General features: G+C 37.7%; 2 protein-coding genes across 9 annotated transcripts in view; one reads left to right on the top strand and one right to left on the bottom strand.

Moving 5' to 3' along the window:
• The window catches only part of LOC138739214 (ferroxidase HEPHL1-like), a 96,088-nt gene that overhangs the window by 27,440 nt on the left and 52,181 nt on the right, over nucleotides 1–16,467 (top strand). For all 3 annotated transcript variants that reach the window (XM_069890817.1, XM_069890818.1, XM_069890819.1), the window contains exons 3-6: nucleotides 3,830–4,045; nucleotides 9,713–9,892; nucleotides 13,702–13,956; nucleotides 15,444–15,612. In XM_069890817.1, the coding sequence (XP_069746918.1) occupies nucleotides 3,830–4,045; nucleotides 9,713–9,892; nucleotides 13,702–13,956; nucleotides 15,444–15,612 (820 nt within the window). The remainder of the gene's footprint in view (nucleotides 1–3,829; nucleotides 4,046–9,712; nucleotides 9,893–13,701; nucleotides 13,957–15,443; nucleotides 15,613–16,467) is intronic.
• The window catches only part of LOC138739215 (high affinity choline transporter 1-like), a 128,249-nt gene that overhangs the window by 85,275 nt on the left and 26,507 nt on the right, over nucleotides 1–16,467 (bottom strand). The gene's annotated exons all lie outside the window — the stretch shown is intronic.

Raw genomic sequence — 16,467 nt, 5'->3', positions numbered from 1 at the left:
TTTTCCCCTGCAACCGTGTCTGCCTGTCCCGCATCGGACTTGTCAGCCACAAACGAGCCTGCACCTGACGTGGACATTTACCCCTCCATAAATCTTCGTCCGCGAAGCCAAGCCAAAGAAAAGAATGATGGGAATAAAAAAATGTTGCTTTTCCTGAAAATACTGACATAGGATTTCTGAGAGCAATAGATCTCAAGCATCAGAAAGAGAATGTTCCTGGTATTATATCCCACTTCAACAGTCCATTGTCCCTGCAGGATTCAATGCAGCCCCTGAGAGTGATGGTAACTGGACTAAATGACTACTTTCCAGTGGCACAGATCTCTATGATCATGGTGCTTTGATTGACTGGTAACGGAGCACATCAAAACACACCTACCAGCGACAATGTACCTATTCCAGTTTACCTATCAGCCAAACCGATCCACAGATGATACAATAGCTCTGAACCTCCACTCCATCTTGACCCACCTATGGAGAACAATTCCTCATATGCCAGGCTGTTGTTCATTGACTTCAGCTTGGCATTCAACACAATCATATGTCAGAGGTTAGTGGATAAACTGTCCTCACTGGGACTCAGTACCCCTCTCCAACTGGACTTATTGAAAGACCACAGTCTGTCCAGATTGGCAGCAAAGCCTCAAGCCCCATCACTAGCTAACTAGAGACTGTCCTGCTACATTCAGGTCCAACAAAAGCTTCAAGTTTACAGATGACACAACAGTAATTGCCCTCATTGGCAACAATGATGAGTTGGCTTACAGACAGGAAGTTGAAAGTTGAGGTGGTGCAAGAGCAACAAACTGACTCTCAACATAGACAAGACAAAGGAGATGATTGTAGACTTCAGGAAGATGAAGGACCACTCCCCATTACATATCAATGGCTCCATCATAGAGTAAGTGGGGAGCACAAAGTTCTTCAGTGTCTTTTTAAAGGACAATTCATCCTGGACCCACAACATCTCCTTATTAATCAGGATGGGGTGGCTGCGCCTAAGGTTCCGAAGGAGGCTGAGGAGGGAAAGGGTAACAGCCACCATGCTAACAACGTTCTACAGGAGCACAATAGAGTGTCCTGGCTGGCTGCAACATAGTGCAGTATGGTAGCTGCAAAGCATCAGATTGGTACAGTGAGTGATTAAAACTGCTGAGAAGATCACTAGGATCTCCCTTCCCTCCATTAATGACCTCTACAGGAATCATTGAGGATGCTTATCATTCAGCCCACAGTATCTTTGAGACATTAATTTCAAGGAATAGGGACAAGAGCATAAAAACCAGGAATGCCAGGTTTGGAAGCAGCTTCTTCCTGCAGATGGTGAGACTGCTGAACAACCCTAGAAACCTGTAAATTATTTTTATATTTTATTTATTTTGGATCACTATGTATATATTGCCATTTGTTTGTATGGTTACTGTGTGTGGATGCTTTATGGTCTGGAGAAACGCTGTTTTGTCAGGATGTATATATACAATCAGATTGGAATAAACTTGGAGTGAATCATGAAAGTTTGCAGATGCTGTGATTGTAGTAAAAACTCAGTTGGTCTTGCAGCGTCCATAAGAGGTAAAGATATATGACTGATTTTTTCCTTCAAGGTTTAGGCAAAGAACAGGAATGTGTCAGAATAATCACTGAAGACAGGTGGGGAGAAGTTCAGACCAAAAAAGGGGTGTTAATTGGATGTAAGATGAGAGGTGAGAATTGAATTTGGCTCTGTAAAAAGAGTCAGAGGGAAAAAGAGGAAAAAAGAGAGAAGGATGTGGGGTGGGGGGGCAGAAAGATGATGGGGAAGAAGAAGGGTGGGGGGTGGGGAGTTTACGGAAACCAAAGAAGTCGGTTAATGCCATCTAGTTGGAGGGCGCCGAGATGGAAGATGAGGTTTCGTTCCTCCAATTTGTGGGTTGGTTCAGCCTGGCAGTGCATGAGACCATTGACAGACATGTCAGCAAGGGGAACTGAAATGGCGGCCACTGGGAGATCCACGTTATTGCGGCGGACAGAGCCAAGAAGCTCAACAAAGCGATCTCCAAGTCTGGCCCAATCTTTCTAAAGTCGAGAAGCGTCAAAGGGAGTACCGGATGCAGTAGATGACCTCTGCACATTCACAATTGAAATGTTACTTCACTTGGAAGGACAGTTTGGGTACCCAAATGATGGTGAGGTGAACATGTGGGCACAAGTGGAGCTTCTCTTGAGGTTACAGGGATAGGTGCCAAGGGGAGGAGGAGTGGACAAGGGAGTCAAAAGGAGGGAGCAGCCCCTGTGGCAGGCAGAGAGGGGAAGAAAGGGAAATGTGTGTCTAGTGGTGGGATCATGTAGTAGGTGGCGGAAATGGCAGAGGAGGACATGAATTGGAACTTGTAGCACTTGCCCAGAACAGTAAAATTCTGATAATCTGGCATATTTGGATTTGGTGCTGAACCAGCAGATTTTTCAGACCACTGAATGTTATTTATATGCCAATTCACTTTTAATTGGAGCACTACACAAAATGTTACAGGAATTCAATGGGTCAGGCAGCATCCATGGAAAACAATAGAGCACTAACGTTTTGGGCACATCAGAACTGACAAGGAAGAGGACAGAAACCCAAATAAAAAGGTGGAGAGGGGGAGGAACACACGTTGGCAGTTAATAGATCCCTGCTGCTCTCCCGCTAATCACATGTATCATTATGACAGCAGGAGCAGGTCCTCATTATTTTATAAATTATGCCCCTGCAAGCTTGTTCATAAATAATTTGCAAGAGCATCTGTATTTTCTCTGTTCCACCAGGTCTTTTATATTGCAGATTTGAAAGCCAATCAAAGTGAAGTTTGTGGAATAGAGTTGTTAAAATAAATGTTTAGTACTTCCTTCAACAACACTTTATCTTTAATATTTTTGATCTCTATGATTTGACTTCTCCTTATTTGGGAGTTGTTACTTTACCCGGAAATCGGTAAGCCTTCCTATTACTTGCCTTTATTTCATAAATGCATGACATTCCTTTTTCTGATGTACCAAAAGAAGCATTGACATTCCTTTCTATTTTCACAAAGTTGGCAAATAGAAATTTGAAATGTACTGCCATATATCAAAGGAATGTTGAAATACTATAGCAAAAGGAAACCTATAGTGTTCCTTACACTGTTCTGTGCTTGCCAAGCTCTTTACTATATCTGGTGCACAGATTCAGTTTCTAGTTATTTAACTCAGATGGTCATGAATAACCCCTTTGATCTTTCTGTAACCATCTTTTGGTGTAAAGTCAGATTGTCAATGAATACTTGTAATAGAAACTACTGTTTTTTTTTTAATGTTTCTAAAACTATTCTTGGACAGTCAAAATTGCAGACTTACAATTAGATCTGCACCACCATTTATTTTTTTCACTCATCACCTGATTTTAATTTGGCTTAAGTATTGCTTGATGAATTTAAAACTGTCCACAAAGACAATAAATGGTAGTTCCAGTCAGAGGATCAAAATAAATGTGAAATGACTATAGAATAATAGGACAATTTAAAATGCGGAATAGTGTCTCTTGCAGGAAATGTTGTTCCTTTTTAATTTGTTGATACGCATCCTTCCATAGGACAAACTAAAAGAGAAAATTGTAGAATAATGTGTCACAAAATGTTGCAAATTTTCATACAAATAAGTTGTTGCTTTTGTTCCCTTATGTTTCGGTTTGAAGGACACCTTATATTTCAACCTTCCTTTGTCTATCACCTTTTCCATGCTATGAAGTTTTTGGTTTGTTTAGAGATTGAAATTTGTTGTTTACTTTCACTATCTCAGTTTTTTGTAGTTTCAGAGAGATTTTATTTTTTTGCAGGTGCTTTTTATCCTGACCGTACATCTGCTGGTAAGGATAAGATGGATGATGCTGTTCAACCAGGGGGAAACCACACATACAGGTGGATAGTGAAGAAGCAGTATGCACCAACAGATGCTGACCCAAACTGCTTAACATGGATTTACCATTCCCATGTGGATGCTCCTAAGGACATTTCATCTGGTTTGATTGGAGCCCTGTTAACGTGCAAGAAAGGTACAGTGAAACAACGGTTGTTGAACAATCTCAAAAGCAAGGTTCCAGACTTGGAGGTTAATGTTAATTCTCAATAATTTTCATTAAATCAAATGTCTAGTGTGGATTGGAAAAGAGGACCAGTGTGGAAAATGTCTATTTTTATAATGCTCACTCCTCAATATTGTAGATATTGTTGAAGGCTGTTAGGTTACCACAGGATATTGACAGAATGCATGTGGGGTGGAAAGTTGGCACATGGCATTGGCACAAAGGTGACACAGTTGGTGTAGAAGGTGGCATGGTTGGCATAGCGGTTAGTGCAGTGCTATTACAGCACCAGCCATCGGGACATGGTTTGAATCCGCACTGTCTGTAAGGAGTTTGTATGTTCTCCCCTTGTATGTGTGGGTTTTCCCTGGGGGCTGCAGTTTCCTCCCACCATTCGAAACGTATTGGAGGGGAGGGGGGGGTTGTAGGTTAATTGGGTGCAATTGGGCAGCATGGGCATTATGGTAGGATACAACAGTGTGAAAGAACACAGATACTTGGGATCAAAATCTATCACCTCTCAAGGTCGCTCTGCAGGTTGAATGGACAGTTAAGAAAGGCCTACATGATGCTGGACTTCATTAATTGGAGGTAAAATCTGAACATCTACAGACATCATGTTTGAAGTAAAAACACAATGCTGGAGAAGCTCAGCTGGTCAAACAGTGTGGTTTATATAGTAAAGATACATAAGCAACATTTTGGCTTGAGTTGTTCATCATGGTATGGAAAATTATCAGTGGGAGTCCAAACAAAATGGTAGGGAGGGGATATGTAGGGTGGAGGAGCATGGCTCCATAAGCATGATGTAATAGGTGGATAAGGGAGGGAGGGCGCATCTGCAAACGGGGAAGGAGAGCTGGCTAGTGAACGGGGGTGGGGGAGAGTTAAGGGAAAGAAGACTATGGGAAAAGGAGGGGAGGGAAAATGGAGAGTAGGTTAGCAGAAACTGGAGAAGTTGATAATGCCATCTGACTGGAGAGAGGCCAGATGGAAAATCAAGTATTGTTTATCCAAATTTATGGGTGGTCTTGGTGGGATAGGACATGAGGTCATGGACATATATGCGAGTATGAGAGTGGGACGCAGAATTGAAATGGTTGGGCACAGGGAGCTGCCTGTCACTGATGTGGACAAAGCAAAGGTGCTCAGCGAAGTGATCTCCCAGTCTGTGCCCAGTTTCTCTGATGTAGATAAGGCACCGGACACAGTAGATCACACCAGCGGATACAAAAGTGAAGTGTTGCTTCACTTGAAAGGCCTGTTTGACGACATGAATTGTGGTGAGGGAGGAGATGTGGGCGTGTGATGCCCTTCCTGCAGCTGCAGGGGAAGGTGTCAGCGCGGTGATTGGTCGGGAGGATGAGTGCATGAGGGAGTCGTAGAGGAAGCTGTCTCTATGGAAGGCAGAGAGGGGAAGATGTGTCTGATAGTGGGATCATGTTGTAGGTGCCAGAATTTAGAGGATAATGTGTTGGATGCTGAGGCTGTTGGGATGGTAGGTGAAGACTTGGGTATACGTGGCTACTCCTTTGATTTGAAGGAAGTGAGATGAGTCCAAGGAGAAGTTATTAAGAGTGGGAACAATTTCTGCTAGGTGGAGGAGGATGGTGTTGTAAGGTTACTGGTTAGGTCTCTTGTCCAGAAAGAAATGAGATGCTTTGAGATCTTTTACATGGGGGATGGAGGTGTAAAGGGATTGGACATCCATAGTAAAAAGTGGCCGTCCAGTTCAGGGAACTTGAAGTCATTGAAGAGATGGAGGGAATGTGATCTTCAAGCAAGACTGCTATCATTTGCTGACCAGGCTTTTGCAAATGAATTAGCTGGAAGTGACTACAATTATATACTGTTCTATGGCCTCCCTCTACATGCATATTATATGGTCAGATGCTGGTCTGAAAATGGCAGTCAGCCCACTCTCTATGCAAACATAAATGTGTAAGTATTTTAGCTTGAAGTTGATTGTATAAAATAAAAAATGGGACATGTTATAGAGTTCTGAACTAACATTCTGCCATTGTACCACATTGCCACCAGCAGGAGTGATGAGAACTGCAAAAAGATTTCAAGTTGCAGTGAAATTGTGTGTGTTAAATGAACTATATAAATCATATTATGGAGTTTCTCCAGGACTAGTTGACAGATCCTTCAACATTATTAATTCAAGAGCTGAAGGTCAACTCCACGCATCACAAATGTAACCAAATCCCTCTGGTACAATTACCTGTATGTATTTTTAACTTTGTGCTGAACCATTCAAGAAAGATTGTACAATTTGATGCTAAATTAATCTATTTTTTAACTCTGTTAACATTAAAGTGATTTGACAGCCATTACAGATGTTTCTATCCGCTAATAATTTTGGATTTCTCTCATTACTGCTCCCAGTCGAAGATGATGGGAGAAGGCTCCATTGGAGTGTAAGTGACAGTATGAAGGAGAAGGCCGAATGTCAGAGCTTTAAAATTAATTCACTCTAGGATCTCACATTTCAGGAATTGCATATTTTAAATTCCTGCGGGTTTAATTAATTACACAGAAAAGAAAGTATTTATCCTTCATTTTTTTCCCAGAGAATGAGCCTAATGAAAATGCAACTGGTGTACACCATAAGCAGGAAATTAATTAAGAGCATATTGTATGCCAGCTGAAAACAAATTAGCTCTGCAACAATATGACCCACCTGCTTCACTTCAGGAGAAATTTTGGCTCAGGATACAAATCAGCGTGAACTCATTTTGGTCAACTGTTGGGGGTTGGCTTTGTGTATCTTACTTAATGATAAATGCACTCTAGAAGCGTAACCTATCACATGTTCAGAGAGGGGAACTCTGGAGTTGAGTGTACTTACTATATATATATATATATATATATATACACACAAAGAGACTGCTAATTTTGGAATCTGGAGCAAAACGCAGTCTTTCAGGCTGAACCAATCATCTTTATTGTTCTTTACTCATACAGCATGAACATTAAATATTTCCCAGAAAGCACAAAGATCCAGAATTAGAACATTTAGAAGCATTTTAATTTGGTGGTCTATAGCTGTTGGAGAACTTGATACCATAAAATTCAACATGTAAAAAGTCATGACCTTATAAACATGGTGCACATGGAGATTTCCTTTGAGTGATGGCACATCACATGGATGAAGGATTTGGTCATCAAATTGGGGTTGTGCCTGTGATATATTCCAAAGCAGATGCCCGGGGTTTGGGATGGGAGCCAGGAAAGTGGATAATTGGAACAATAAACAACCTGCTGGGGGAACTTGGTGGGTATGAGACTAGTCTCATCTTGTGGTAGGAAGGGTGTTCATGATGTTTCAATGCCCTGCATCAAGACTGAGTGGAGAGGGAAGCTAGGTCATATAAAGAGAAGAGCTGGAGGGATGAAGATGGCTCAGACATAACCTCCCTCTCCTCATCGGCTCTATATATAACACCTGCTTCTTTGGAAAAGCAGCCAACATATTTAAAAAAAAGTCTCGTCCTACCCCACCATTCTCTTCACTCCCTTCATGTCAGGAAAAAGATTCAAGATTTTTATTTTTATGTAATAAAACAGATGCCAAGTTCATATACAGGTACACAATCCTTTATCTGAACATCTAAAATCCAGAAAGCTCCAAAATCCGGCATTTTTTTCCTGGTGCTGGTACAGCAGAGAGAGAGAGAGAGAGAGAGAGCAGTATGACTAGGTTGGGCGGGGGGATGGGGGGGGGGAGAGTGACGGCAGCGCCGATTCACTTTAACAGCCCATTTAAAGTCTGTACAGAGCTGTCAGTAGTTGGACTGGGTGGTAGAACCCTGCGGAGGAGCGCTATGTCTCTGCTCTCTGTGGGGCTGCGCCAGAGGTGCAGCAGCTCCAACAGCGGCACCATTTATTGTGTGCGAATATGATATCAGACCACCAGATCAGACTCCTGAATGAAACCCAAGATAGTAAAATGATGCTACCTTTGCTCTATGTTAGCTGATCTCTCTCTCTCTCTCACCCCCCACTTTTGTAGTATGTCTTACTTGAACTATGTATGAAATGTCTACTGGTCTGCAAAACAAGCTCTAACACTGCTTCTTGATACATGTGACAATAAATTTGAACTTGGAACTCTCAGTGAGTTGTTGGTTTTCCTTTTACAAATATTTTGATTGAAGCAAAGTCGTGCTGCACTTGTGAGCTTTATAATATAATACAGAGCCACTGGATTTTTCACAAAAAATACATGGAACCAAACAGCATTAAATTGTAGTTTTCAAAATCCAAGATTTATGACTTAAAGCTTTACAGCAGACAATATACTTGTTCACAAATATTTAATTCCATTACTTTAAAAACAGTTACTGCTCCAATGCTTTGCAATTCTTTACACTAATGTTTCTGCCAATTGTCAGTTGTTGATACTTAGAGTTCTATACTGAATTTAAAAAAAATCTCTTGCAAGGAATTGGTGTGATTCCAAAATGTAAAATGGTTTGTCTTGTGTGCATTTACACCGAGTTTCCAATTTGTTATTATTTATCCTCCTCATTCTCATTTTATTTTTGGATAAATACAAGCTGTTTATTTGCCTTTATTATAAACATTAACCATTGACAATAACTAATCAGAGGCTTTCATTTACATCTACAAAAAGCTGAACAAACCCGGTAAGGAAAGTGGTTGAGTTGAGGCAAGGAAGAGATGGGAGTGGGTTATAATGCTTTTATTAACAGGAGTAGTTGGCCTGGTCTTAGAGAAATTTCAGAATCCAGCAAAGAAGAACTAATAAATTTATAATGAAAGGGACCAAAATACAATTAAGGACCATACACTAGACGACAAAAAGAAAAAGATTTAGTGTGGGTCTCTTACAAATTATATTGGAGAAAGAGGAGATGGCAGAAAAATAAATCATGGATGCCTCATCATGGCAGAAGTCACAGAAAACCTTGTGGAAACAGTGAAGAAGAATTATAGGTTCTGAATCAGTGTAGAACTGAAATAAATCAGCACAAATAAATAAAGTAGTATTGGAGAAGTGAATGCCACTGGACTCTGATGAACTGCATCCCTGAATCTTGAAAGAGATGCTGCGTACACTGTCGTCATCCAGTGATGTTGAAATAGTTCCCTCAGAATTGAAGGAATCAAATGTAACCACATTCTTTGAGAGGCTTGAGAGAGTAATGAGGGAAGTACAGACAGTTATCTATTGTCAGTAGTAGGGAAAATCTTAGAATCTATTTATTAAGAACTGATGACAGGGACTTGAAATCTAATAGAATTAGATAGAATCAATACCATGAAAGGAAAATGATACTTAACAAATCTGTTAAGAGATTTTCCAGTTATAAATTCCTGGCAAGGTTGTCTAGAATGAGGGAGATAATAAGGGGCTAACAATTCAAGATGTGAAGAAACTTCATCCCTTAGATAGCAGTGAATAGAGGACTGTGGAGGATCAATTACTGTGTATATTCAAGACAGAATGATAGTTTGTGTGTGTGCGCACGAGTGTGAGAGTGTTCGATCTACATTACATTGAGATGCGGAATGTGTTTTGGACAGATTTAATATCCTCAGCATAGAGATATTTGAACAATGTCATCAAATAATGCTGACTTCATTGTTTTGCTTATAAATTCACAGGGAGCTTGAATGAAGGCACCCTGAAACGTAAAGATGTTGACCAGGATTTTGTCCTGATGTTCAGTATTGTGGATGAAAACCTGAGTTGGTATCTAGATGATAATATTAAAAGGTATTGTTCTCGGCCATCTACAGTTGACAAAGATGATGAAGACTTCCAGGAAAGCAACAAAATGCATTGTAAGTATTTTTAGCTGACTTTCAGCTTATTGTTCACTTTAATCATTGCTGCAATGATATCTTGCAACTGGTGGTGTCTGGAGCACACCAAGAAATTGTATTTTGATATTTCTGGTCCTGGATTCAATGTTGAGGAACTACATCTTTCACTTGACCATCCATTATGTTATTTTAAGTTGTTTAGGTAAAAGTGCAATGATGTGAGAGCAAAACATCAGCAGATCTTCAAAGCTGATTCTACTTTGCCATGGGACCATAGATTAACTTTGGAATTGTTCATATTGGTTCCTGTTGACAACCATTGTATCACTCCTAATCCTTCTCAGACCAATGTGACAAGTGCCCATTCTAGATTGGATTTGAATCCATTACTCTGAACTATTTTGGCCCATTCTTGTCCATGCCCCCTCCAGTCACTTGGTAATGCAATCATTCCTCTACTCCCATCCCACATCATCACCATTCTATACTTGTCCAGTATTCATCCCTGATTTTGTAACTCAGTTTAAAAATTCTACATAATAAGAATTGACATATATGTGTTGAATTTCATGATTTGTTCATGACAATAAATTATGATTCTGAAGATTATATGCCTCTTGAGCTCCACCATTTAATATGGAGATTGCTAATCTAACCTTTGACCTCAACTTCCATTTTCTGGCCCTTCCCCATTACCTTTGACTCCATGTAGTTCAGCTTTGAATATTCCTAATGACATGATATCTGTTGCTCAAAGGTTCACAATTGAGGGGAAATTCTCCCTTATTTAATTGCTTTGGCCCTTTATCCTGAGATCTGTCCTTCTGGTTCGAGATTTGCCACACTCGGCGAGATGTCTTCACAAGATTTACTATGTGAAAATCCCTCAGAATTTTAAGAGTCAATGAGATTTCACATTCTTCTAGATTTGATGGATTAAAGGGAAATCTGCTCAGTTTTTGTTTATAAGAAAGCCATTTTCGCAACTTTAACTCTGCACTCTCCATTTGGCTCCTTGTTCACTCTTTGACTCCACTATTGGGGACCATTCCTTTATCTTTCTAGGCCATTAACTCAATAGTCTCCCAAACTATTACCATTACCTCTCTCCTATTCTTAGAACCCACTTCTTCATTTCTTTTGGATTTGTTGGACGTATTTGAAATATTTTAGTATATTTCACAGTCTTAAAGAGATGAAAATCCAAGTCATTGTTAATCTTCCTTTGCTGTGGGTTTGAAGCCACATTCAAATTCACTGTAGCTACCTTCAATGCCTCTCTCTGCATTCAACAGTGGTCAATTGAGTTGACCACAGTTGGCACCATTCAGTCAACAGCCTGACTTTCCAAAACTTCTCATTCACTAACATTTCTGCTGTGATTTTGTTTTAGACCTGGTATTTGAATTTTATTCTATGGACTTTTATTGAAAATATTTGTGGTCAAAATTTGTCCTGTCATATGTATGAAGCACAAAATCCAAGTAAATTGGGCTAAAAGTGGAATTTTGCCAATTTGTAAAGATGATTATTCAGTGTATAAAAATATTACAAATTTGAAGTGGACTACACAAATTAAATATTTAGGAATTAATGTTAATACGAAATTTCAAGATTTATACTCAATTCATTATCTTCCTTTAATAAAAAGGATTAAATTAGATTTGATTAGATGGAGGGATCTACCTTTGGGTTTACTAGGGAGGATTAATACCATAAAAATGAATATTTTTCCTAGAATACAATATCTGTTTCAATCAATTCCTTATTTTAAAAAAAGAAGTTTTTTTAAGGACTTATATAAAGCGATTAGAGAATTCTTATGGAAGGGAAAATTTCCGAGAGTAGCAATGAGAAAATTGATGTGGGATTTTCAATTTGGAGGTTTAAGATTACCGAATTTTCAGCATTATTACGAAGCAGCTCAATTTAAATTTCTTAGTGCATTAATGAATATGGACGACCCACCTAGTTGGGTAAAGATAGAAATGGCAGTTACTTTAGAAAAATTTCCTCATGAGTTTTTGTTTCGATGGAATAAAAATTTACTACGAACTTATGATGTGCCAATATTGAAACATTTATTGAATTTATGGACAAGTAAACTTAAAAAATTGGGACTTAAAAATATATATTCTGGAAGATTGCCATTATATAATAATCAACTTGTTCCTTTTACGGTCTCCAATGCCACTTTGAAACAATGGGAAAAGAAGGGAATAAAAAATTTATCTGATTGTTTTTCTGAGGGTTGTTTTTGTTCCTTTGACGAATTACAAAGGAAATATGGTATTAGTGGAAATTCTATATTTGTATATTATCAATTAAGATCTTTTGTAAAACAGTTATGTGGTTGACATATGATTTTATTACCTGAATCTAGTTTTGAAGAATGTGTACTTTCAATACCAAAAAAGGATATATATCTGATTTGTATTGTATTTTACAAGAAATTGATAGTAAAAAAGACTGGGACAAAGATAAGTTGAAATGGGAAAAAGATTTAGGACATAAAATAGCTGAAGAAGCTTGGATGGAAATTTGTCAGAATAGTATTCGGAAATTAATTAACGCTAAACTAGCGATGATTAATTATAATTTTATTCATCAGCTATATTTAACGCCGGAGAAATTAAAAAAATTTGGTCTTAGTAAGTTGGATTCTTGTTTTCGATGTGATCAGACGACCAATACTTTTTTTGCATACTGTTTGGCTTTGTGATCGATTGGCAACAGTTTCGGAAAGGTATTCAATCTATTTTTAACAGTTTATATAATATCCATCTTGTATTAGATCCCGATATATTTTTATTAGGGAACATGCAATCATTAATTGATTTAGGTTTAGAGGATTATCAGATTTCCTTTATCTATTTAGCTTTAGTCGTGGCTAAGAAATGTATAGCACTTACTTGGAAAGATAAAAATATATTAACTTTAGATAAGTGGTATTTGGAGATGAAATTTTGTTTGACTATGGAAAGGATATCTTTTTTCAATTCAGGATAAGATGTATTTTTATGTTAAAGTGGACTCCGTTTGCTAATTATATGCATTTAAGTTTGATTTAAATATATGTTTAAGCGTGATATTTTAGTATTGATTAATTTTTTTTTTGTTGTTAGAATTTTTTTAGGTTAAGTTTTATTTCTTTTTTTGTAAGTGGGTATTTTTTTTCCATATATAATGTTAATTTTATTAACTCTTCACTCTTTATTTTGGGGGGGGAGGGCTGGACTAATTTTAAGTTAGATTACTAATATTGTGTTACAATTAACGGGGGGGGGGGTTATTTTGTGTAGTTTTCTGATGTAATATTGTAATCATACCATTTTAATTTTTAAAAAATTTTTCTTTAATTATAATTCTCTATTGTATTCATGTTATAAAATTTTAAATAAAGTCTTCAAAAAAAAAGCACAAAATCCAATAGAGACTGTAAGGTGACTCTACTTATAAAATTCTGTTTTGTTTGGATTTGGAACTCTGCCCATTGTGCAACTACTTTATGTTGCATGTTTAGCACTAGCCACCCAGTAGGAAGTTCTGCTCTCTTATAGTTTAAAGGTTCTTCTGTAGAATTCTTGACAGAATTTTACTGCAACAAATAAACCCCTTTGGTGCAGATAAGTCACAATTTCTGCTGCATTTTAAAATCTAATGTTTATATGCTCTTATCTGTGACACCTCGGCTATACATATATTGTCATACTACTTAGATCCTTAAATCAATGAACACATTGCAAGAAAGAAAATTTTAATTTACGAAAATATATATTTTTTTTACCAATAACTAAAATGTTTACATTTGTCTGTTGTCTCCTCAGCTATCAATGGTTATCTATTTGGAAGTCTGCCTGGCCTGAACATGTGCATAGGCCAGTCTATTTCCTGGCACTTGTTTTCAATTGGAAATGAAGTTGATGTACATTCGGCATATTTCCATGGCCAGACCCTCATTGACAGAGGTCATAAAGTTGATGTTGTTAGCCTTTTTCCAGCTTCCTTTGTCACAGTACAAATGATTCCCAAAAATATTGGAAAATGGCTACTAAGCTGTCAAGTCAATGATCATATTAAAGGTAAGAAACTGACTTTCTGAATTGTTAGGGAATGCTAAACAGAATCCAATACTTGCTTTTAAAAATTGCATTAATTTTCTGTTACACTTTATTTTGTTACTGCTGTGATCTAGAGAGGATTCTGTTGTGTATCATGGTAAATCTTACATTAATGGCAAAATTACAGACAATTGTGGTTGTGTAGTTTCTGCAGAGATAAAGGCAACATGTTTAACAGCTAGAGTGATCTCATAGATGTTAATCCCTTCAAGTGAGAACTTAATAAAAAGTAGTATAAAACCAGTTTTCCAAGTCTAAGGATAGGTCTTTGCTGTGGTATAATATTAAAATGGTATTTTACAGCCCATTTTTCCATTTTTTAATGATGATTAATGAAAGTAAAATCCAGTATAAAAGAAACTGCGAACTTGCACATCCCCACAAAGACAAAATCTACATTGTGGACCATTCAAAAGTAAATTAACAATATCCTATTTGTTCACTGAAGCTGATTTTTAAAAGCTTGGACTATAAAAAAAAAACTTAATTTACTGTATTTATATCTATGATAGAAATGCAGAAAACACATTCTAAAAAGTTCTGAAAAGATGTCCTTTTCCGGATATTTCAATGCAAGATAGAAGTGAAAGAGTTGAGGCTGGAGGGTGTATTAGACAATTTTATGCTGTGAATGATGGTAGAATATGATCCAGGCTCTAGCCCAGCTGTTCTCAATGAGGCCCTGAAGCTGCAGCCCCTGGGGATCACAGCACAATATTTATGCTTGTGTAACATAAATATTAAAAAAAAATCTTTTTACATAGTTGGTAGGAGAGAAGTATAAAAGAAAGTAAACTTGACTGCTTCACAGGGAAGAGGGCCCTTAAAGTTTGAGCAAGTGTTCAAGGGGGCCATAGCTGAATAAAGGTTGAGAATAGCTACTCTATCCCATTTTGACTAGACTTTTAGAGACTCTTCAAGCTGCTGACAGACATCACTGAGAGTTTTCTCTACTTTTACTTCTGAAACTAGTGACCATAAACTTGTGCTGGTGGAAGGTGATCAGTGGTAGAAGGTTTTATTTACTTCTCCAATAGGAAAGATTCCAGTGAGGGTGCTAAAGAGCTTTAAAAAAAAATCTTCGATCCAGTTATTCCTCTGGAACTGTTTTGTTAAGGACTGAGTGGCTTGAGTTGGAGGTTGGTACTGCCCATAGATATTTGCTTGAATTCTTCCCATGAACCGCTCTAGATTGAATGCACTGAGAATTTTTTTTGTGAAGGTCGTGTCAGGTGGCTTGAAGCTTGTAGACATTGCTGCTCTACCTTTTATCTTTGAATTGTTTCAGACATAAGGGAAAATAATATTTTACCAGCGAGAAGCAACTTTTGTGTGTTAAGGGGACATCACTGGCAAAAATGTTAACCAGTTTCATTTCCTTTTTAGAATTACAGTGCTCTTTTAAAATTTGAGTATGCACTCCCCAGCTAATTTTGTTTATCTTCCAGCTGGTATGCAAGGATTGTTTGTTGTGCAAGACTGCAAACGTAATTATTCAGAGACTATTCTAACTGGTAGAGAGAGAAAATACTTTATTGCAGCTGAATTGGAGAAGTGGAAGTATGGTCCCACAAACAAGAATGCATTTAATGACCAGCCACTGGATGCAGAAGGAAGGTAATTTTAAAAGTAGCCAGTAATACCAGTTAAAAATTTATCTTCATATCTGATTCTTCAGAATTCACTATCTTGTATTATTTACAGATTTGCCTTTACTATTACAGATCTTTGTCAATAATGTTTTGCCTACAAATGAATTTTCTTTCATTGATTTATTGCATTTTTATTGTCAGAATAATTGGATTATTTTTCCAGTGCTTAAGCAGTATTACAGAGTTTTTTCTGGTGTTGTCTGATGAGAAACACTCTTGGCACTATGAACAAAGGCAAAGGATCTTGTTTTGCTGAAATTTCTATTGAAAGAAAAATGCAAATTAATAATAAATATAAGGTTGTTGGCTATTGACATTTCCAGCCCACGACTTAATTTTTCAATAGCAAGTTGATAAAAAAACCCTTGCATAGCTGTATAATATTTATGCTAAATTTATTATTTTTGTTGGTTTGTCTTACTAGGTGTGATTTTGCTTTTAGTTCTCTCATCAGTGTTGAAGAGTTTTAAATGAACGATTGGTTTGAGCAGAGTCAGGATGAGTTTAGGAAGAGAAAATCCTGCTAATTAATCTATTGTAGTTGTAACTAGTATATTAGTTAAGGGGGAACCAAGGGATATGGTGAGCTTGAATGATCAGATTTCCAGTAAGATCCCATGGAGAAGGTTAGTCAACAAGGCTAGAGGACTTGAGCTGGATATGTTACAGTGACAAGAGTTGAGCATAGGACAGAAAGTAAAGAATGGGAATTAATGAATCCTTCCAAGGTTGGAAGGTTTTGACCACTCAGATACCACAGGCATTGGTACTTATTCCCCAACTATTCATGCTCAGTATTAATGATTTGTCAGAGGAGATA

The sequence above is a fragment of the Narcine bancroftii genome, chromosome 7 (assembly GCF_036971445.1).
Source record: "Narcine bancroftii isolate sNarBan1 chromosome 7, sNarBan1.hap1, whole genome shotgun sequence".
Classification (NCBI taxonomy): domain Eukaryota; kingdom Metazoa; phylum Chordata; class Chondrichthyes; order Torpediniformes; family Narcinidae; genus Narcine; species Narcine bancroftii.
The sequence above is the reverse complement of the archived record's forward strand: the minus strand, read 5'-3'. Positions and strand labels throughout refer to the sequence as shown.